Genomic DNA, 25279 nt, shown 5'->3' with positions numbered 1-25279 from the left:
TAGCACTACAAAGTATCACGCAACTGAGTTATCATGAACAGTTATATGGAGTACAATACCTTTAAAACATATCGTAGATAAGCATTTACTTTAAAAGTAAGAGTAATTCAAGGTAAAGGAAACTGAAAATACATAAGAGAAAATTCATTATATCATGACAAAATAAAAATAAGTAGAAAAATATTCCTTAATAGTTAGACACTATAATTAGGTTATATGTAAATGTGCATTTAGTGCTTTTTATTAGTGGTAACTTATTTGTAGTAGCATTTATTCTTGCTGAGCAAATATATATTATAACATTACGTTTTGGGACAACATTGAACATGTCTTAAAACCAACCCTTATCATTGAGATTCGAGTTGCTGTTTTTTCTTGAACTCACTTAATTTTACTGCCTTTATCACATATGAAGGCAACTTATCACAAAAGACCAACCACTCACTTAGAAAAATAAAACTGTTTTGACCGAAAATGACTCTTACCCTGCGAAAATTTATACTTATGTCTCCTAGTCTTATCATTCACATTCACTGCTAATTATGTTGCAATATGATGCATCAACACTATCAATTCCCTCTACAATCTTAAATACCTCAGTCAGATTCCACTTTCCAACAATTCAATGTCTTTTCTGAAGTAAAGAGCCCAAATTAAGACTATTTTAATCCAAATTATAATTATAATTTATATTATTATAACCAACATGCATTATCTTGCACTTTTTCTAAATAAACTTCATTTGACATTTATTTGTCCTACTCACTAAATACGCTAAATCCTTTTGTAAATCAGCAGTTTTCTCTTCATAACTAGCAACATCCAGGACCTTAATATCACCTGAAAATTTAAGTAATTCATTGACCATTCCTTCATCTATCTCAATGATATAAACTAAAAGGAACAAAAATTCTAATACTGAGTCCTGAGGTATCTTACTTGTGACGTTAATCCAGTTTGACTTGACTGAGCTCCATTTATAACAACCATTTATTTCATCCAACCATTCTTCTATCCAATTAGTTAACTTATCCCCTACACCTATAGAGATAAATTTCTTTACAAATCAAAAGCGGCTTTGTCAAATGCTTTCTGAAAATCCAGATACACCAAATCTACACCCTTACCTTCATCTGAATAAGCAGTAACCTTTTCAAATAATGTCAGAAAATTTGAAAGGCAAACTTTTCCCTTAGTGAAACCATATTGACTATCCAATAAAATTGTTAACTTTGTCAAATGACTTTGCAAAGCATCTTTTAACAGACTTCACAAAACGTATCTCACACCTATATATGTAAAAAAACGGCTGGTATGGATAGAGAAAGCATTACGTATATCTCATCTGGTCCTTTTTATCTCCAAAAAAAAAACAAGTTTAGAGATTTTGTTTCTCCTCTTAGGACAATCCCACCATCCTAGATATTATCCTAATGGCTTTCCTCTGCATTCTTCTTGGGGAGGGAATCTCAGCACTGTAAACGGGATTCTAAATGAGGCCTTACAAGTGATCTTTACAATGAAACAATAAGATCCATTGTCTTGTATTTAATATTTCTATAGATGCTACTCAAAATCCTATTTGCCCTATTGCGAGCTACAGTACGTTGTTTACTGAAAGTAAATGTTTAATGAGTTAAGTGATTTTCCAAACACAACACTAAGATATATTCCCCTTTAAATTGTGGCATTAATGTGAATCGTGAAAACCTGCATGCATCACTCTACATTTTGTATAGTTAAACATCATCTGTGATCCAGTAGATATAACTCCATTTATTACTACTCTTTGCTTTATACTCTTCTGCCAATTTTCTATCCAATTTAATAGCACTTCTCCCATATCCACAGATTTGATTTTTTGTATCAAGTCTTTTGTGAGGAACCTTATCAAACGTTTTCTGAAAAACAAGGTAACCTTCAACAACTCGTACAGTAACATCCTCAAAGAATGTCAGAAAATTTATTAAACGAAACTTTTCTCTAGTAAAATCATGCTTGCTCTTTGACACTATAAAAATATGTTTTAAGTGTCTCCAGTATGCATTTTTAATTACACTCTCTCAAACTTTTCCAACTACCGGTCTATGATTAATTGGTCAATCATGGCTTGAACAATCTTTATCACCTTCTTTAAATATTATGCTGACACTTTCCAACTACAAATTTAATTACACTCTTCAAAACCTTTCAAACTACTGATACAAGACTAATCGGCCTATAATTTCTTGGACAATGCTTATCACCTTCTTTAAATATGGTACCAACATTAGCTAACTTCCAATTTTTAATACTCTTCCACAACTGAATAACCTATGAAAATATTAGCTATCAGTTCACAAATAAAATTTTTAAGTTCCTTTGAAATTCTAGGATAAAAGTTGTCTGGTCCAGAGTATTTATCATTTTTGAGATTTCCCAGGTTTTCTCTTGCAACTTCAGAACATAAAGTGATATCTTTTACATTAATATTTTCCTCATACATTAAGTGTTCTCGTTGAGGCATAATACTTGTATTTTCCTTCGTAAAAACTGAATCTGTATGTTCTGTATGCATATTAATGTTTTCGTAAATGCTTCCAACATCTATTCAAGATCGTCTTCCATCTCTTTAGTCCACTTTACAAAAGTCAGAACATGTTTTATTTCATCAAAATTAGCTTTATTGAAATTTGTAATTAGGATACTATACTTCTTCAATTGAAGATTTAACAAAATTCTGCACCTAATAGTGCAATTGTCGCTTGTACTTAAATTTTCACCAACCACAATTCTTCTATTATATTTACACTGTATTTTGATATCAAATCTAATATAACTTCCATTTTTGTAGGTTGCACCACCATTTAGTGTATAAACGTGTCCTGAACACATACCTCAAGATGGCTGGTATGGGTATTAACTCTTTTATTAACGTAAAGTAAAGAACAAAGTTTCGACCTTCTTAGGTCGTCTTCAGGTTAAAAAAAAAGAGAGTTTTTAACCAGCCGTTACCGGACACATGTCTTAGAGACGAAAGTGTAAACGGGTATGAGATTGTAGGGGCGTTGCAGTATATGTTAAGCTATTAATTAGTATAGAAAGGTGTTCCTTTATATTGGTTTAATTTTGGTTTGAGTTGTTGTATAAGTATGGCTTTTTCATTTTGCATTTGTTTATATTTGTTTCCATACTATCATCTGGGTGTTTTCTATGGTTATGTTATGCTTATTTAATTTATAGCGTTCAAAAACATGTGAAAGTATTTTTTGTTTTTTCTTTGAATCTGGTTTCCATTTTTCTGCTTGTTTCTCCAATATAGAAGTCGTGGCAGTTGTTGCATTATATTTTATAAATAATGTTGGTGTTGTGTTTGTCATTGTACCTTTTACATGGTATGGACTTAAGGTTTTTCGAAATTTTTAATAAATTTGGTGTTTACTGGAATGTTATGTTTTGTTATAAGTTTTTCCAAATATGGATTATTTTTTCGCTGATATCTAGAACATATGATATGCAGCAATGTAAAGTTGTGTAGTTTGCTGTTTTTTGGGATTTATTATTATCTGTTTGTTGTAGACCGTGTTATTAACCAAGGTGCATGTGTATATTCTTTTCAATGTTTTTGGAGGAAATTTGTTGATGTTGATGAAGTATTGTTTTATTTTGTTGATTTTATCAGGTGAGCATAGTTTTGTGGCTCTGTGTATTTGGTTTCTTAATTTGCAAAGTTTATGTTTTGTTTCAAGTGTTGAGTCTCAGGGAATGTAAAGTCCAGTATGGGTGATTTTTTGTGGATTTCTCTTTGGAATTGCGTATCAGCTCTAGTAATTTTTGAGGTTAAGAAATGCCATTTGGTTAGTTTTTCTTGTTCATAGGTGAACTTAATGTTGGAGTGCATCGAGTTAACGTGATTGAAAAAACTAAGTGTGTATTCTGTAGATGTGAATCCAACAATTGTATCGTCAACATATCTGTATCAGTATAGTGGTGAGTGTAAGGCGGAATTGATCGCTTGAGATTCAGTCTGTATCACGGAAATGTTAGCTAGAACCTGGTGACACTGGATTTCCCAATTTATTTGTAGATAGTTTTGGTTATTGTACATAAATTTAATTTTGGAGGTAATGAATTTTATAAGGGTTGCTAATTGGTTGCTAGGAGTGTATATCAATGTGTTTGGGTCTTGGATATAAAGTTTTAAAGCTATTTTATAAGCTTTGGTAATTTGGACTTCTGTGAAAAAGGAGATTACATCGAAACTAGTCATTAAGTCTTTATAGTTTGGTTTATCACAACAGATTTAAAGTTAAAAGAGTCTTTGAAAAGGAGCCAGCTGATATTACATATTTAGAATATGATCATGCTATGTATTTACCAAGGTCGTAGTTGAACGATTCATTGGTTGACATTATGGGTCGTAGTATACAATCGGGTTTGTGAGGTTTGGAAGTGCAGTGTAATTGTGGTGTGTACCAGACGGTCTTGCATTGGTAAGAATAAAGGTTTTCTGAGATTGTGTTGATTTCTTTCCTTTATAGTAGTATTTGGTTTAGTTGGTTTTCATGTGTTTTTATTGGATTTGTGTGTATTGGTTTCAATTTGTTTGTATCTGATAAGATGTTATTCATTTTTCGGATGTACTCATTTGTTTTCATTATAACTATAGCATTGCATTTATCTGCTCATAGAATTTTGATGGCGTTGTCTTGTTTTAGATTGTTTATAGAATTAATATATTTCCATGTGAGGTTGTTTTTAGTTTTCACCTAGAAATATTCCAATTATCGAAATGATAGCCTGTCTGGAAGACCTAGCTAGAAGACTGGTGATCCACTCTACATAAACCGAAAACACCAACAAAACAACAAAAACAACCATCAGAAAGAAGACAACTTCGACAACAATTCCATCAACAACCAACAACCTATCTTTGCAGGTAGGACGGAAAATATATATTTCTCCAAAACACCTCAGAACCATATCTTGAACAAGTTTTTCAAAGAATTTTCACGCAAAACCATCAACATAATTTCAGGGTGAAAACAACCAAAAAACAACCTCACACGGAAAGATATTAATTCTTTAAACAGCTTAAAACAAAAGAAATGTTTTGAGTTGAGAATGAGGCAATCACTTCAGCTTTTTGCTGTCTTTAAAATTCACGCATTTCCAATCGATAGGAGATTAGAAGTCGTTCTTCTTCTGTAATGGCTCTTTGGAGACATCTCGATCTGCCCAAGTTAAATTTCCCATCATCATATAACGTGAAATAATTTCACTGGTTCAATTGTTGTCGTAATTTGTTCTCCACAGTTAGTTTAGAACAATACGTTTGGAGTTCTGCATCTAGCAACTCACTCAGAGAATTACTGAGGTATTTAAAGTGCTAATGGGAAGCTATTGCTGTCTTTCAAGTAGTGCTTAAGAATAATGGTAAAGTTTACTGTAAATCATAACTGTACCATAATATTTGTATGTCATCGATACTTTCATATATTTCCTGGTGGTGTAATTACTTTGCAAGATATCTGCAGTTTCACGTTATTGTGGTACAGTTCCTTGTAGTTTCTTTAATGGTGCAATCTACTATTCACAGCTCATTGGGATGGAGCCAACAAGATAGCAAGTTTTTCATAATTAATTCGTGTAGTTTAAAGTAGTAGAACCAGAAATAGTTCTAGACGTTAATTTGGGTGGTTGCAGTAATCCGCTTACATGCAAACATATTTTGACTGGTTTGGCAAACCAACGACTTGGTGTTACATGATATGTGTCTGTAATGATATATGCATGAATTTGTTTAACTATTTAACGCGTATTGATGCAGTCAGGTCCTTGATTAGCCCCATACTGTATGAAGATTTCTGAATGAAGCCGCAACTTCAGCTAAAGAGCATACACTTTGCTCTGGTGGAAATTGATGTGAGTACACAAGTAACTTTCTGATTTTTCATCGATAGTGTTGCCAATTGGTAAGAACTTGTTTACAGTTGAATGTCCACTTTACGGTTTTAAACGTTATTACAGTGACAGTGACCATAAGCTATGTTAATTATGAAGATATTTCTTCCAGGTAAACACATAAAATGACTAATCAATAGTGAGGCTTCTACAATAATTAGTTCACGGTGAGCTGAAATACGGTGAGTGAGTTACTCAAGATTGGTTTGTTTGTACTGAATTTCGTAGAAAGCTACACGAGGGCTATCTACGCTAGCCGTTCCTAATTTAGCAGTGTAAGACTAGAAGGAAGGCAGCTAGTCATCACCATTCATCACCAACTCTTGGGCTAATGTTTTACTAACGAATTGTGTGGTTGACCGTTACATCATAATGCTCCCACGGTTGAAAGGGCGAACATGTTTGGTGTGACGAGGATTCGAACCCACGACTCTCGGTTTAGGAGTTTAGTGCCATAACCAGCTAGCCATGCCGAAACAAGTTACTCAACATTCTACTTTAATGCTGTTTCATTCTATGCCTGTTGTTGAGTAAAGTATGGAAATGTTGGCTACATGAATAAATATCTTAAAGTTCGTGTTCTGTAGTTGAAGTGAGAGCTGATTTCCTTTAGTTTAAAAGTTATACTAAATTTGTAACTGCTGTTGACCTCTTGGTTGAGCCTATTATGTTACATGCAATGAAACATTTTTAAATAGCTAATTAAAGAGTTATACTGCATATATGAATGATATTCCAGAGAAATTTTTTGTCTCTTACTGTTTATCTTAACTGAGGAATTGTGATAGTGAATGACAGGTCTTTGGAGCTGTTACTTATAGGAGATAAATTATAGGTCTGAAATGTTGTTTTACACTTCTATATCTTTGAATCTGAAATGAGCAAGTTAAGAGGAATGGAAAAAGTCTCTAATTTTCGTAGTCTTTATCATAGATTTAAGGTATGTTGGTTATCTAACATTAATGTTGTAATCGGAATAAATAGTGGATTCTGAGTTGCTTTTTTTCGTACGACTTGAACAAGTTTGAAAGTTATTATTGCACTCATAAAATATTACAACGATGGGTATTATTTTTGTGTTTAATTTTTGTGCCTATAATATCAAACAATGATTGCTGGAGAACATCTTTGTATCGCTTACATGTGATATTGATATTATACTTATCATAGTGGTAATTTCTTATAATCTTCTTACACTTTACATTATATTACCTTTAATGTATAATCTTCAATGTCGTGAATCTAAAGCTGTAGGTTGGTGATTATCCTACTTTTAAAATTGGTTAAAGATTAGATATTATGAATGAAACTTGGATGCTTTTAGCTATCTCAACGCATACAATATTTTAAAAAGCAAATCTTCCATCAGTAACTTTAGAATTTCATGCTACCTAGAATAGAAATTTGAGTATTTCGGTCATCTTCTTGTACACACAACTTTAGAAGTCATTTTCGCGTCAAGAAGAATATAACACACACACACACAAAATGATTTCTGAAGACCGATCTGAATTTATACTGTTTGCGTATTTTTTCTATATTTCAGTGAAACCTTTTACATAGGAGGATAGAACACAGTGTCTAATTATTTCCTACTTATTCTTTATTTTTATCAACTCTTTATTGTCAAGGATAATTCTAGTGATGCGTGTTTTTTTTTATTCTTCTTTGTATACTTTGTATTACATGTCTTATTCATCCTGGAGACAAAGCATACTGTGCTGAACGATTTATTTTGTTGAGTGGTTTAATCTGTATTTAAGCTGCCTACTGGTAACTATGACTTTCTTGTTAAACTCCTGAGTTACACGTCTTAGTGACCATGATAACAAGGAATGAAAGTTTGTTATCTTTTTGTATTATTATTTTTGTCGAGAATGGTACTACTGAATATTTTGTTTTCAGATGGTTAAATATGTATCTCAGGACGGCTAGTATGGATATAAACACCTTTACTAATAAAGAGATGGCTAAATAATTTGGAATATTATTTGCAGTTTGTGGCCATTTTACAAATGTATCGTCAAGATATCGGAGCCAAATTCAAAACTTTTTGAATGTGCTACTTTTGAAGTATTTCATGTTGAGGTAACTTGTGTATAACCAGAACACACTGGTGATAGTAGTGAGCTCGTACAAAGTCCTTTGTGTTTAGTGTTATTCATCATGTAAGTAATATATTGGGCTGATACAGAAAGTTTATAGAGCATTATTATACAGAAGGTTAATAGGGTACATTCGTTGAAAGTTTTATAATTTTGTAACTGTTTTCGGAATACCTGTAGCATTACAAGGGTAAGGTAATGAATATGTTGAATACATCATATTGATTATCGTATTCTCTGAGAATTATGATGCTATCTATATGACCTCTACAAATTGATTTATCACAAGAAAATGTTGTTCTGGTTAATGATGGTATTATATCTGTACACAATATACCTAACTACAGGATAGAGAAGTAGCCTTGTTTGTGAATATTTGCTAGATCACAGGTGAGTGAAATAGTACTGAGATGTACTTGTAGTTGGTTTCCAGCTTTCGTTTCAAGTTTTTCTTGATGTTTTTTGAGGAGTTGGTTAATATTTTACTCTATGTTAACTACTAACTCCAAGTCCTCCGTGAGACGTTTGTGAAGACAACGGTTTAATTTGATATAAATAAATATGTGTGTAAAAAGTAGTTGCATTCTTGAAACGATATCAGTCGCAATTTGTGATATATAGGAAAGAATAAAACTAGAACGAAAAGATGAAGCCTTATTTTGTCATAGTATGCATAAGTTGATTAATTTACCAATTCGTGCCAAAATGTAAGGTTGTTTTCGCTTTAGACGATGTCAGCTGTTCGACATTCGGGAGAAAAGAAGACATAGCTAATCAGAATACACAATGATGCAAATATTCATTAAAGCTATGCTGTATATAAAGGCTGATCTGCCAAGTATGTGCTTTGATAAATTAAATACAGTATAGATTAACCGCTTGTTAAATAATAAACCCAAGCCAATTTTGATTTTATATTCGTTAACGTCTCTACAATTCATGTGAGGTTCTTTATTTAATCATATATATCGAAAAAAGTTTGAAATAATATGATAGGATTTATAAAGCTGGTGAACCATTACACCTTTAAAATAAAAAAAAAATCAGGTCCTTTGATCAATGCATAATCTAGACTCTCTCACCACATTTGTCCTAATCTTAATATTTCATGTGGTGTTATTGATGCTTCATTTGCACATCTATATGCATAGTTTATAGACACGACATATGCAAATATATTTTATTCAAAGACAAGAAATATTGTTTACTTCTGTGCTATCCAAAACTCCAATTTTATGAAAGTGCTTTTTTTTTTGTAATTGTTAAGTAGAAGGAACATTATTGGCTTATAATATACACTCAGTGGCCACTTTATTAGGCACACCTGCTCTTTAACGCAAACAGCCGATCAGCGAATAATATGACAGCAACTCAATACATAAAGCAGGGAGACATGATTGAGAAGTTCAGTTGTTGTTTGACTAAATGTTAAAAGGGGTAAGATGCGTAACCTAAGCGAATTTTTCCCGTGGAATGATTGTGGATGTTCCAGTACCTCAGAACTTCTGACCTTCTGGGATTTTCATGCACTACAGTCTTTACAGTTTACAGAGAATGGTGTGAAAAACAAAAATCATCCATTGAGCGACATTTCTGTGGACGAAAACACCTTGTTATTGAGAGAAGTCAGAAGAGAATGGCCAGACTCATTCAAGCCGACAACAAAGCCACAAATACTCAAATAGCCACTCTTTACAACAGTGGTGCGCAGATTGGCTACAGCAGCAGAAGACCACGCTGGGTTCCACTTCTGTCAACTAAGAATAGAAAGGTAAGGCTACAATGAGCATCGGGCCTTTTATCAGAAACAAACTTTCTGGGTGTTCATTATATATACATATATACGTATGAATGTATATGTATTATTTGTTTCAGTAAATTTATTCCATTTTTTTCTTCTATTTTAAATTGTTTTATTTCATTGAGCAATAAATAATTGTCAAAAAAACAACCCAGCACATCCCATTACTTTACCAAAAACACATCTGAACAGCTTCACCAATCTTAAACCCAAACTACTTCTCTACTTTATATATATATGTAAAAACGGCTGGTTTTGGTTTAGAAATTTTTTTATGTAATGGAGCGAACAACGTTTCGACCTTCTTCAGTCATCGTCAGGTTCACAAAGAAAGAAAGAGGTTACTGACCGGTATCTGAACACATATTTGAAGGGGGTGGTATAACTGAATGTAGGGATGTAGAGGGCATTCCAGGCACAAAATTGAGGTCTATACTATGTAAAAACTATACTGACAAACACTACACCAATATTATTTTTAAAATACAATGCAACAACTGCCACGACTTCTATATTGGAGAAACAAGTAGAAAAATGGAAACCAGATTCAAAGAAAACAAAAAGTCATATTCACACGTTTTCGAACACTGTAAATCAAATAAACACAACATAACCGTAGAAAACACCCAAATACTAAATAAAGAAACAAATATAAACAAACGCAAAATTAAAGAAGCCTTACTTATACAACAACTCATGCCCAAAATAAACCAATACAAAGGAACAACTTTATACCTATATTAATAATTATATACAACATCTAAGCACGTCCTCTACATTCCTACACTCAGTTACACAACCCTCTTGAAACATGTGGTCAGCTATCGGTCAGTTACCTCTTTCTTTCTTTCTTTGGGAACCTGACGATGACCGAAGAAGGTCGTTGTTCGCTCCTCTACATAAAAAAAAATTCTCAACCCAAACCATACGTTTATACATATATATTTTTTTCTACAAGTGGGTTTTCTCGTCATCACTGATCTACTTTATATACATTTTCATTATTAGTTACTGACACAAATTATTTTGCATTCAACGCCAGAGAATCCTCATCAACTTAAAATTCAATTTTCCAATACTCAATTTGGGAATCAATAGCGTTCACTAAATCGCCTTGTGGGACTGCGTTACGTTTTCTGATTTAAAACGTTAAAATAAGGGGTTCGATTTTCCTGGGTGGACGCAGCAGATATCTTGATGCGGCTTTGCTATAAGAAAACATTATAACTCGTTGCATTATAATAAGACGAGTGACTATGTTCTGTGTTTCTATCGTTACTTTCTGGAAAAAAGGAAATAAAACCTGGAAATATTATAATTTTCCAACCCAGTAAAGATGTTGTGAGAGATCACCTAATCTAAAGCTATGCGCATATAATTTATTATGAAAGTAAACATATCGATTTAATTTCAAACTTAAATCATTTCTAAATTAAGCCATTTTCTAATATATCGTCAACATTTTAAATAAAAAACAAAACTCGTTAACCAATGGAGACTCTAAATTAAAAAAAAATCAACAAATATTTTTCTAGTTTTGTTGTTTATATATTTCAATTTATATTTTTAGTACATAGAGTAACAATATTAGATTAGAATTTTGTTGCTAAGCAAAATGAATAAAAGTAATTTTTGGAATGTGGTGTTACTAAAATGCACTGGCTTTTTTATATATTAAAAGCTGTTAAACTACCTGATTTTTAGCAATAGTTATTATATGATATGCTATAAATTCGTTTCATGAATGATCTTAATTTTGATTGGCTCACAAAGGAATTTACTGCCTTTTTACTGTCTCGATTACACTTTTCTGCATCTTTGTCGGTTAAGAAAATGAGGTGAAAATGAAACGTGAAAGCTCTGCATAAAGAATAAGATGGTTAGCCAGAGGAAGGCAACAGAGACACAGAGAAATAGTGACGGAGTCTCTTCTTTTCATAAATATTTCATGATGTGCCCAATGGACCATTCTGACAGAAACGACAAGAAAGACCTCAGAAGACTACAGTCTTTTTGGTTTCAGCATGGATTGAAGCTAAAAAAGATGCCTTAAATCCACAAATAGAATATTTGCTCATCGGGATGAGCCAGTTCAAATTCTTGTTTGATATAAATTCTTACAAAGAATACTATTAGTGGCTCACAATTTCTCAAAGACCCTCAAGAGTCCCAGTAGTTCTGGATCTGAAAGGTATAAAGTCAGGAAGATGATTTGAAATGCATTAGAGTCGATCAGATCTGAAGGCAGATTTTGGAAAACTAGAAGTAAAACGTAAATCTTTCAATGAAGTCGAAGAACCAACTTTTCCTTGAAAAAGAAGAATTCCGTACAAGTTTGAAACTTGTAAGGCAAATCTAATAATCAAACAATGTCTAAGGATGACTTTCTATGAATTTATTTGCAAGTGATTGATGTCATGACAATCAAATTACATTTCAACTAGAAAGAGTATAAAATGCTCAAGAAGTAGGAAGACATACTACTTACATTTGATGTTTAAATTATCTTGGACGCTAAGGATCCCTCATTAAGAGCTTCAACCAATGGAAGTATCATCTGGTTTACTGCTATCAGTGTTGCTTTGATCATAATGGTCTTTTCCTGTTTTTTGGCCCTACCAGAGTTTGTTTTGCCTTGGTCTTTCATGGGCAAAAAAGTCCCTTGAGGTGCACTTATCTCTAGCAAAGTCTTTTATTGGCTTTGGAATGAAAATATCTTTTCACAGATATAAGTACATCTGTTTTCTTATCTCAGTAATATAACAGACTATGGGGTCATCTTTTTCTTGCTATTGATCTTCACAGTTGGTGCTGAAAGTGGTATGTGTCCCTACAACTGAGTCGACTAGAAAATGGGTTCCATTAGAAAGGATGTGTCTGCTTTATGGGTGTTTTTGGATCTAAGGTAGTTTTTGGCCATCGTTGGTCACTTGGCTCATGACGACATCACACCCAGGCTGTGCACTGACTCAGCAAGAGGTTTCAGCTCACATGGCAACTGCATCCATGGGCTGATATACCATTAGTAAAAGGGTAATGTTTTCCGTCTATGCAATGTCCCTCACTGCAGAAGACATTCCAGGCATTAAAAAATAAATAAATCAGGATTACCTAGTTCTTACCTAAGTAAAGTTGATGAAGACAGAGAGACTGATAAATGCAAATCTTGATCTTAAATATAAATAGTAAGAGTTCAAAGCTAAGGCTTACAAAGTTATAATTATTCAAAGTTAAGTTAAATGTGTAAGATTAATAGAAGTCATAACATACAGTTACAACCTTGAAAGGAGTAGTGGTTGAATAACATGCATGTAGGCCTAATGTGAGATCATACCATCCTTGTCGATATAATATATGATTCCATAATTTTCACAGATTCTCACTCAATCAACTACTTCTGATCTTACTTCTCACTACTCTCCCTACTGAATAGTTGGAACACGTATGTCATATTCTCCAATATTACGACTTCCATGTCTTATCGACTGTTTGTTATACAGACAATCCTGGATCCAGTCGAAAGGAATGTTGATTAAGATTACACTGATCTTACGCACTTATCTCACCTTCTACTATTAGCCTTTGTCAACATTTTTATTGTAAGGTGGTGTTTCTGCTACCAAAGTTAATAATAATTGGTAAAATTAATAAAAGTCAAAACGTTTTGAATGAAGAAGTTTTTAAACTAAGATTAAAATTCGTGCTATCACTCTTGTATTTCCAAACTTTCAGAGAAGGCTAACATTTCTCATTGATCATATTTGATGCATTTCTTACAAATGTCAATACAAATTTCAGTGGGCATTGGGTAATAAACTCTACCTTGTTTGCATAGCTCCGTAGACTTCTAGAAACACCGGATGACATTCCATCACGAGAAATTCACTCTTTGGGTTGGAAATCAAGGGTTTATCACATTATTTCTCCCAATATATATCACTAATTGATCATTATAGCTGTAAGAAATTAAAAAGTAGCCATCCCGCGTGGATCACACGCACACACACAGTATTTTGTATTACCACTCGACACCAGTAAAGGAAAGGTCATCGCATCTTTTTGATTGGCAATCTTTCTGCAACCTGACTGTTCTAGCTGTAAGATATTGTTACTTAATTTCATCCATATCGATACTGGTTGATGTAGGTGCTTTGGCTACAAATCAGGACTAATAAAAACTTTCATTTCTGCCATCTCTTCATGTAGCTCTTCAAAGACTTCCGAAAAGTGTTAACTGCTCCATTCTCATTATCAAATAAATTATGACGATTTGAGGCTTCATCCTCACTTTTCTCAGATATGTCAGCTTTCTCTCTGTAATTTTGGTCCAATAATCCACCAAAAGTTGATATTCGACAGATGGTAAAAGCTGAATGAAGTAACCCACATATTTTTGTGCATCTTGTGTCCACCATACTTCGTACGTTATGGGATCAATTTATCAAAGTATTAGGTATGGATAAGTCCATTCAGATCCAAGGTACTTTTATGCTGCTAGCATGTAGAGAAATTACACTCAGTTACCATGTTGGATTGCCATTTTCTCCATCATCTGACCATAGGATTTCTTTCGCCATTGGGCCACATTTCTGATCTGCTGTCTTGTACGCTCATGTGTACTGGTCATAATTGATCAATTTTAAGCACTCAACATACTCTTTAGGACACTGAAAATCCATTCCACATGGTGTAGGTTTATAAATCATATCCTTGTGGAGTGATATTTTCTTTCTGAATATGAGCAAGTTAGGCAAACGACCTTGTGATTTCTATTTTATCATCGTCATTACATATGGTAAGTGTTTTCCATCAGATGACTCTGGTGAGTCTGACAAACCTTACATGTATCTACTTGGTAGTTTGCACTACTTACCTTAATTAACCTTTAGACTTTGGATGATAAAGGAATTATAAGTCTTCACCGCACCTTTCACAACTTAGTGAACAGTTGACTGTAAAAGTTGGCCCTTGACTTTTTATGTATTCCCTTGGGTCCCGCAAACCATGCTATTCTTTTCTTAGCTCCTAAACAACACTGATGTATCAGCAACGGATGAGCTTCATAATCATTTATGACAACAAGTGTTCAGCAATTGTCATAAAAATTAGCTGGGAGTCGAGCATCAATATTCAGGGCTATTTTCTGTAGAGGAGAATCAACAATTCTTTGTTGAATTTTATTCTGTTTTGAGCGTTTTTTTCCTTTGGGTGGCACACACCATGTAGTGTTCATACTGGCGCCACAAATCCTGACTGACTCATGACCAGAAAAACTGCTATCATATGTTAGTGCAAGTACATGGCCTGGTGCTATCTGGTCCTATTTCAGGCAAGTCTGAAGTCTTCATGCTGAGTCAGGGTTATTCAGCTGCTCATACTGAAGCTTAGCAAGTATCACCTTCAATATCCATCCATCTTGGGAGTTGTCATCTTTAAGATATACAGTTGTGATTGATATAGTGGTTTTATTAACTCACATATGAGATCCAGAATCGGGGTATTACACGAATGGGCAGTGTCTAAACATTCAGTTAGAGTCCATCTGCATTTACATGTTGCTGGTTCAGGTGATGAAGAATAATATAGTCATATTCTTGCAGCGTTGTTATCTAATGTCAATCATTTCCTCTTGATTAACCCTTTTAGGGATGAATGATACTCTTAGATGGTATGCCTCTTTCCATGCAAATAATGGCAAACCTTTATCTACAAGGATAACTACCGCAAGCAGCTCTTTCTTCATAGTATAATAGTTGCATTCAGGAGCTAGAAATGTATGTATGGTGTATATATTAATGTGTTCCGCTATATTCTGCATATGTGACATTTATACTCTGACTCCTCTTTCACTATTTTATCAGGAATAAACTAGTAATGTATTATCTACTAATCAAGTTTTAGGGACTGTATTACTGCATTGCGTTCCTCAATTTAGTGAAAATGTGCCATCACTTTCATGAAAATAGACAATAATGCTGCTGTCATAAAAATTAGTCATAAACCATTGAAAGTATGATACGAAACTAAAAAAACCCATGGAACTTTAGTTTCATTATTGATCTGAGTCACTCTCAAATCACAACTATCTTAGCTGAGTACATTTCTCCATTCAAAGTGCCCAAGAAAATACATTTCAATTTGCATGAGGGAACACTTCCTAGAATTCATTTTCAGGGCTTCTTTTCTGAATATACGGAATACCATCCTCAGGTTCTTATACCCCATTTCAAAGGTACAACCAAATACCAAATCATCACCAATGTAGACCAAGCAAATATTCTATTGTAGTCCCTAAGATCCATAAGCCTCTCGAATGTGGCTGGGACATTAAATACAATCTTTTTGCTCTGCTTTCGACGTCTAGTTCGACTTGGCAATATTCAGGAGGTAAATCCAATTGAACCAGAATAAGCCTTCCAAATGTCTGGACACTCATCTTTTTGTAGTAATTAGAAGATATTGATGTACGTCACTTTGATCACGCATCTAAAGTCCTCCAGAACCTTGGAGTACTACACTTCTTTTGAACAATCACGGCTACAGAGGATAAAGTATGCTCATTTGTGTGTGTTATTGTTATAGCAAAGCCACATCGGGCTATTGCTTATGTCTATCTAGAGAAATCTAACCTCTGATCTTAGAAATGTCTCAGCGGGTGATGCCAAGCACTCTCTGAAACTTTTGTGCTTTTATAGTGATATAGGAAAATTAATGCAGTGGTTATTTATTAGAAATACATTATCTATATATTTATAATGTACAATAACTGTTGTTCAAGTCAGTTAGCCATATAGTGCCACAAAGACATTGGCATACTCAGTCAGTCACTTCTCGCTGTACTGTACCCAGGCTGAGATGTGTTGATAAGTGTCTGTGTTTGGTTTAAAGGAAGGTATGACAGAAGTTACCAGTAGTTCTAGCCACTTGCACTTCTTTCATCATACCGATAACTGTCTCAGTATCCAAAAAGATAGCTGATCATCCTGATCATAGCTGATACATATAAACACGGTAATTTCACCCTATGGTGAGCGAAGTACTTTCTGATCTAGCGCTCCTCTCTTCTTGAAAAGGAAATAACTTGTTTCTTGTGTGACTTATACAACCATGGTACACATAACTAATGCATTGGACTTGTCCAGATTACATTACAGAATATCACGTGGGTGCATGGAAGTACTTTCATTCCCTCCATTACATACAACCATGCAGTCCACCGTTCTTGGGTTTGATCTGGGTAGCACCGTGTGACTCTCCTTTAATGCAGCAATTCACTCATTACACAGGTAATTTTGAGCAACGAGCTCTGTAGTATGTCCATTTCAAAGATTCCTATGTCAGATTCCAAATAAAAATTTACCAGCTTCATTCTATGGATAACTTCTTCTAGACTGAACGAGAAATCAACCTTTTCTCTGACATCAGGTTTATCGCTTTTTGCCCAAACGAAAGCAATACTCACTGGCCACAGTGGTTATTTCATTTGTAGGGCTTGGAAGATTGTGATATCCATTAGGGTTATCACTGCACTGATATTCATTAAGAAGTCAACTTTTACACGCTCGTAGGCTCGTATCACACCATACACAGGCATCACTTGGCTGAAAAGACTATTAGACTTCTGACTGCAAACTAAATGTTTCCACCCAAAACTGGTAGCTAGTCTCAGCATGAGCTTCTCTAGTTTCCAGATCACTAACCACTACATCAACTGCTAAGTATTTATTCTCTCTGATATTTTGCTTCATTGGATGGTGCCATATTCTTTTTCATTTTGCTACTTGACAAAGCTATGGTGTCAAAAGTTAGTGGGGACCTGATGTGTAATTTGCTGGATATAAGCAGTTCCTTTTTCCATTACCTTATAAACTCACAGGCGAAGCAACTCTTCACTTTTCCTGTTTCATATGATATCAAGGTGAGAAAAATATTCTGTTTACAGACATTGTGGCAGAATGTACCCTATTGGTGGCCCCATATAGCCTTGCTCATTCACCCAAAGTTGTTGTAGTTATCCATATTCTCATTTTATGGAGATGGTTGATTGTAGCCTTTCTTATTAGTCTTTGTCCCTTGGAGTTGTCACTATAGTTTTTATTGTGAGTTTTCTTCATTTTAGTAGTTAGATCAACATTAATAGCTTAGAGTTTATTACGATAGATCTGCTTCTGGTAAGGGGAAGATATTCCTAGCTATTGTCACATTAATACACTGGGAAACCTCTCGATGCAAAGAAAGCCATTCCATTTGATGCAGCAGCTTAATAGCTTACTATGTATATTTTTTCCACGTAACCAACGTGGGTCATGCATTGCAAGTCCTTTAGTAGAGTCTTACACTGGGCTTATTAAATTGCCCTATTTTCCATCATGTCGAATTAGTGGCGTAGCTTATCCATGACATTTTCTCAATAATTAACTGCACTTCATGAAAGTGGTCGATGGTATTGAGGGATAGACTGTCGAAACTCTGGACCAGCCATTGGACCACCTAATCTGGACTCCATCAGTTTCCGGTCGTCACCCGTGTGAAACATTTAAAAATAGATCCAAATCCTCCTTCAATAACTCCTTGAAGAAGAAAGATACGACTTGTTTCTTCTTACCAAGACTTGTATGCTAATACAAAACATTTCCCTTTCACATTTACCTTGGCATAAACCAGGTAAGAGCGTTGTTCTTTTTAGCTCTCTGTTGAGAGCTAAAACTCCACGAACAAAATGGATGGTTAGTCGATAGTTTGTGTTACAAGATAACAAGCTTCTATGCTGGCTTGTCATACAACCCTGATTGGTTTCAGTTATTGGAGGTTTGGGCCACAGTTCAAGGCAATAACATGCCAGTCACCTATAACTGGTACAGGTAACCTTTTTGTCTTCCCACTTGCAGTGACTTAGACCAGAGTCAATATTGATTGAGAGCTCGATATAAACTTTCTCATGTGGTCTCGAACTGACAGATACTTCATAGTTCCAACAAGTGTTAGATTAAGAGAAAGTAAGAATCTTTATGCGATTAATTGAACTGATTGTTGGTTTTGTGAGAAAACGAGGAGGCTGGATTAAGTTGTTATGAGACAAATAAAATTATTTATTCACAAAAATAAAACACATATCCTGCACGATGAGAGGCAGTACTCACTACACTTTATGGCTAAGTGGTTAGGGCACTCGACATGTAATCTGAGGGTCACGGATTCGAATCCCCGTAGCACCAAACATATAAGCCTTTTCAGCCGTGGGGACATTATAATATGAGGGTCAACCTCACTATTCGTTGGTAAAAGAGTAGCCTAAGAGTTAGCAGTGGGCGGTGATGACTAGCTGCCCTCCCGCTAGTCTTATACTGGCAAATTAAGGACAACTAGCGTAGAAAAACTCTCGTGTAGGCTTTTAATGTTTTACCACAGACATGCTCTATCCACAGCCTTAATAGATTTCCTTTGTATGTTATTTACGCTCTAATGGAATTTGAGACTAAGTGTTATTTGGTGACTAAGTTACTAACTCGATCACTAACACACAAACTCACTGTCACACACACTAAGTCACTTACTGATAATGAAATGAATAGCTAATTAAACGCACTGAGCATTAATGTTTTTATATTGTAATATTTTTACGTACTAAAAGAGGCTTACACTTTCATGAAACTTCTGGACTTCACATAGTAATCACGTCATGTAAGAGATGTCCTTTAATGTTTGTTTATTGTTAACTGCAAAACCACACAAAAGTGTTCAGTGGTATGCCTGTCACGATTATTAAAATTGAGAGGCACTTCCGTTACTCAACGAAACATTCAAAACACAGTAAACAGCACTATAAACTAAAATGGTTACTACACGAGGAAAAATTTGTAATTTTAAAAATTTCTTTATTGTCATTTCATTAGTATTTTGATTACAAGCACATTATTACTAACATTACTTACATTTCTAGATTTGTATTTAATCATTTTTATTTATAGTTTATTTAAGATTTAATTGCAAATATGCACTTGCTTTTGGTTATTGAACAAAAATTGTGTTTTAACTCGCAAATTAAAACATTTTCCCATTGTTTGTATAAATGCAGACTTAAAGTGTTTGTTTTATATTTTCATAGGTGTAAATGACAGTCAATCGAATATATTACTACTGCGAACTAGAACTGTACGCATAACACCATGTTTTAACGTTATAATAATAACGTTACATTTAATAAAAACGAAGTATATTTCTTCGGATGTAAGCCGTATTCAGTAAATTACGATAGTAATAATTGTTCTTAAAATATTAAACGTTTTAGAAGAAACATAAGAGAAATTTTAAATCATGTCATCAGAAGAGCATTCTGAATCTTCAATCAACATAGAGAAATGTGAAGAGAACGAGAAGAAAGAGGAAGTGAGTTTTAGGCCTACTCAACTACTTCTACAGTAGTACTAGTACAATAAAAATAATTAGTGACTAAGCGAACTGCTGGCAGTGCTGTTTTTTTCTGTATTTAGGTAACCGCATGGTTGATCAGTCGTCGCGAAATTGTGAGTTTTCTAATGTGAGGATAATGGAAAATATTTATATCAAAAATTAAAAATATTTTTTTCCCATTACCTTTTAATACTTTATAATTTTTATAGACAATGGCGGATTTAAACTTGTGTGGACCCTACATTCCATGTAATTAATATCATAGGCCCTGGGGCTGAGCCCCTGTTCGCTCCTACTTGAATATGCCATTGTTTATAACCAAATTTTTGTTGTCCCTGTTATCTGGCCGTGACATCATTGTAGGTTTTGCATTTTGTATACGTATATGAGTAAAAACAGTTTGTACTCAACTGTGAATAAAATTCATAACATTTCTAATAGTTGAAATGTGAACAAATTTTCTACTTTACTAAAAATTGAGAAAAATAGAAAGTAAATTTTTGCTCACTGCTTTCTGATGGATTTTATTTCCTTATTGATACTTTTATTACTGGTGGGAGATAAAATGTTTTAATATAACTAATTTTATTATTTTTAACTTTGTTATTATACTTTTTATGACTTGTATAGGTTATTTTATGTTGTTACAATGTTATTTTTGGTGACAAGAAACCCATTTGAAATAGAAATGTGTCTTAGAATGGCTGGTATGGATATTAACACTTTTATTGATAATTTTATAGTTTCCTACAAATTAGAAACTCAAATTACCAATATTAACAAGCTAGAATATAAAATAAGAACTTGGTATCTTTTTATTTTGCTGAGATATGGCTTATGTACTGAATAATACACAGTGGTTTCGTTCAGCTCTTTACATTTCTTAAAATGACACTTTATATACACTTCAATATATAACTTGTGAATATGAATGTCTCCAGAGTGATTTTCCCCATTTTAATCTTTGAAAATGCTACGACATTCTTTCATTCTAAAATTTCAGTGAGGCAAGTCTTGTCTTTAATCTGGTCACAGTTTCATATTTTTACAAAAGTCTAAATGAACCTTAGTTACTGAGCTTAATAAGTTATAGTAGAATTCTATGATATCAGTGTAGCTATTTATAATTTTTTGGTTATTCAACTGTATATATAAAACCTTAAAAAAATTTAAAAGGCATAGCAACTGAGTCAAAGATTGTAGCAAGAAGAGATAATTGTTTGCTTTACTTCTTGATTTATCATTCCATATTTTAAGAAAAATAAATTTAATTTATTTCTGAATAGGAATAATCTATATACATATATATAATATACAGTCACATATCAATTATTATATATTACAAAATACTAGTCCACTAAAACACAGTCAAGACAGGGAAGGTTGAAAGTTTTGTATCACTGGATATGCGACCTAGGTAAAGTTAAGTAGGCATGAGTGGAAAGTCATATAATAAAAAATAAAAAATAAATATGTTTATATATTGTGTTTATGAGACTTGAGATACTTAGACTAAGCATTTGTATTTTAGTGTTATAGTATGTCATTCTAACATGAAAAAAGCACATGTATTTATTTGCTAATTTTTTATGATGGATACAAGGTTGGTTGAGTGACAGACTTAACATAGTTAGATTATTCAAAATAACATAATGTACAAAGTTTCTATGAAAACAAATGTCTTAAATGTATTTAGGAGGTTTTAGAGTTTATGAAAATAATAGAATGTAGAATAGTTTTAATCATAACATGAAATCACTTTGCACTCAGATAAAAATGACTATTTTCCCAAACAAAATTTTATTAAAAATATTTCATTAAAAGAATTTGCACTCGGATAGTAATGAAACAGACTATTTTCCCAAACAAAATTTTAGTAAAAATATTTCATTAAAAGAATTTGATTTTCTTCATACAAAATACTTGTAATCTTTACTAAAAGTCTACCAAATTTTGACTATACTCATTTTGTATCAAAAGTTATAGGGCAAATACTTAATGTACAGATGTGTAGATGAACTTGTGTATATGGTACCTAGCTTGTTGCAAAAGAGTTAATGAAGCTCAAATTTTCTTCAGCTTAGTAAGATTTGTACTGTCTTTGTTTCAATATTAACTTTTTTCTATTTTTTTGTCTCAAATTTGATTTCAAACTACATTATTTTTCAGTTGCTGCATAAAAAGAAAATCTGGAGAATTATTTTAGTAGCAGTGAATTCTCCAATGACATTGACAACTGGCTTTTCTCAAGGTTCTCTCAATACTGATAACACTTTGTTCATCTAAGGTCATTGGAGGCTTATTGACTGTGGAGGATGTTATTATCATAGTTCAGTGTTCCAAGGGTTTGTTAAATTCTGCATTACTTTGTCTTCTTGGCTTTATTTCAAAAGTGTGTTCTACTCTTTCTAAACCTGATCATGAAAATTATGATTTTGATTGGTTCATTCCACCTCGTGTTTGCATTACTCTCTTCTTTATCTCTGGAGGACAGTTTTCCTTTTCTGTATCTCTGTGAATTTAATTTCCCAGACTTAGTCTTTACTTTCTTTTTTCACTCATGTCTTTTGGCTCTTTCCATTCCTTTCTACATGCCTCTAGTACTGATATTTACTTGGTTTTTTCTTCTCCTTCAGACATGTGTGTCCATGCTGACAAGTTTCTATATCAACTTTGTTTGCACTTTCAAGTGCCCTGTTCTCCTCAACTCCAGGATTTCTTTGCCATGGCTTATGAACATTCCTCTTTCTGATTTTTAGTTTCTTAATTGTTAGAATCCTTTTTACCCACCTGGGAGTCTATCCTTTGTCTCCTATAACTCTCTCTCATGCTTAGCTTTATTGTCTTTACCCATTTCTCCATTAAATGTCTTCTTTGAAGCTTTAAACTATAATTCTGATAGATTTTTGACAATTTGTGGTAGTTTTTTTCAATATCTTGGCCAGGGTTTCATCTTTTGCTTTATCCACCTGTTGTTTGGACTTTTTAAGATGTGATGCTCTTCACCCTACTTGCTCATCTCTACCATTCTTACTGTGACTACTGTTTGACTTCATTTTGAAGTATTTAGGAGTTTTCCTAACAACTTGGAGGTTTGGGATGAGGCTGCCAGACACCATTTTTCCCTTTCTTTATTAATGATCTCATTTCTTTAAACCTCATGAATCCAGCATTGTTCTTTGAGCTTGTTAACCAATCTACTTTCTCTCCCTGTTTCTTGCTTCTTTCCTCCTTTTGAGCTAACTACCCTTTGTCTTGTCTGCGACTACTTCCTTTTGTATTCAGTTGATTCAGGTCTCATGGAAGAACATCTGTTTTTGTTTTCAGGCCCCTGGACCATATATTTGCAGCTAATCAGTGTGTCATTGAAGTTCTCACACCTGGGTTTTTACTTCTCATCATTTTCTGCTCCATCTCCTTTTCCTTTTCATGGTTTCAACATTTTTTTGAATTCAAAGAAATGGTACAAAATCTTTTGGATAAGAGAGCAATAAAGAGTGTGCTTTGTTCTCCTCCAGGGTTTATAGAGCTTTCAACTAAATGCCAGATTGTCTACCTTGTGATCAGATGTTTCTTATACTATAGAGTGGTCACTCCATCTGTGGGTCTTTTGTTAGATCTGTTTCCAGTTAGGCATATTAATTACTGATGCTTCACTAGTTTTCTCAGTAATAAACCTCTCCTTTTTGTGACACAGTACCTTATGCAGCTGCTCTTGTGAATTAATTTTAACCAGGACTAGTCTCATGTCTCTTTGTGTGTGTATTATCCCATTTACCTTTTCCCATAATGCTTGACTTTGCTTCATGACATTACTTACTTATTGTTTCCAGTAAAATATCTTTGTGGATTGTGGTAGTTAGGTCCAGTATCTCCCCACCATTAATCATTCTGGTCTTTTGAGTAGAGCACTGGAGATCTTTGACACTAGGGTGATTGACTTTGAGATTTTCTTACTGTTTATGCACTCTTTCCAAAGTGTCTGAGTGGGCAGCATAGTGTAGTAGAAAGTAGGGCAGGGGTGCCCACATCAGTGTAGTGCACATGCTTTCATTCAGATAAAGAGAATAATTTGAATGAAACGGACACAGTCTGCCATAAGTGTTACTATTCTAGAACACACTAACTGTAAGGTCTCATACTCCATTGCCTTTCTTTGCAGTTTTATTTTGTGATGGAACCTTATCCAAGTTTTCTTGCAATAGCACTGACTCCTCCACCCCACCAGTTGGGATTCTAGCTACTACATACAGAGAGATAAGTGAATGGTTTCAGAATTTATCATTTTTCTTTGCACACTTTCTCATTCTTTCTTTCCATTGCTGGTGCACATTATTCTTCTCATCTAGTAATAAAATTAATTTCAGTTCAAGTGTTTATGTTGATCTACCGTGCATGGAGAATATCTCACAAAGATATAGTATAATGAGAATGTAAAATTTTTCAAAATAGCCAAGGAAATACTGATTTTTCTCAATATGTTATATATTTCCCAATACTTAGAGTAGAATACATAGAACTAATTGGACTAAGACACCATTAAGCTTGTAAACAGGTTACTTCTAACACATGAAAAAGTCCTTATCCATGTTGTTGCATTACAAAGCCTTGCAGTTAAAATTATTTAAGTTGATTTAAATCTAATTGATATTCAAATTAGCTGTACATGTTGCTTGCCAATAGTCATTCCATACATAATCAAAATATCAAACAAAAATAGAGATAACATATTATTTGTTTCATTTATTGACAAAAACATAGATTTTATTTATCTAGGATTATTACTTGAGACAAGTTTTTACAACAGTATTAAGTTTCCAAGAGTAAGTTACACAACTAGGAACACAGTTTAAAATTATAATGAAGTTCTAATCTTGCAGTAGTAACAATGAACTGGAGAACATTTCTACAGATTTTTTATTTTTTTTCACTACTGAGACACACCACTCAACATATTAATGGAGACCTTAAAATTGAACAAAATGAAATATAAGGGACCTAAATTTTGTGAATTTCTGAA

The 25279-nt window shown here is 33.6% G+C and overlaps 1 protein-coding gene across 2 annotated transcripts in view; it reads left to right on the top strand.

Annotated features, from left to right (window-relative positions):
- The first annotated feature begins 19967 nt into the window (after window positions 1-19967).
- Window positions 19968-25279, top strand: part of endos (endosulfine alpha) — a 45838-nt gene continuing 40526 nt past the window's right edge. Inside the window, exon 1 of one of the 2 annotated variants that reach the window (XM_076498475.1) lies at window positions 19968-20235. In XM_076498475.1, the coding sequence (XP_076354590.1) occupies window positions 20164-20235 (72 nt within the window). In that variant the 5' untranslated portion in view covers window positions 19968-20163. The remainder of the gene's footprint in view (window positions 20236-25279) is intronic. The other variant, XM_076498476.1, reaches the window with a different exon arrangement.

This window comes from Tachypleus tridentatus, chromosome 4 (assembly GCF_004210375.1).
Source record: "Tachypleus tridentatus isolate NWPU-2018 chromosome 4, ASM421037v1, whole genome shotgun sequence".
Classification (NCBI taxonomy): domain Eukaryota; kingdom Metazoa; phylum Arthropoda; class Merostomata; order Xiphosura; family Limulidae; genus Tachypleus; species Tachypleus tridentatus.
The sequence above is the reverse complement of the archived record's forward strand: the minus strand, read 5'-3'. Positions and strand labels throughout refer to the sequence as shown.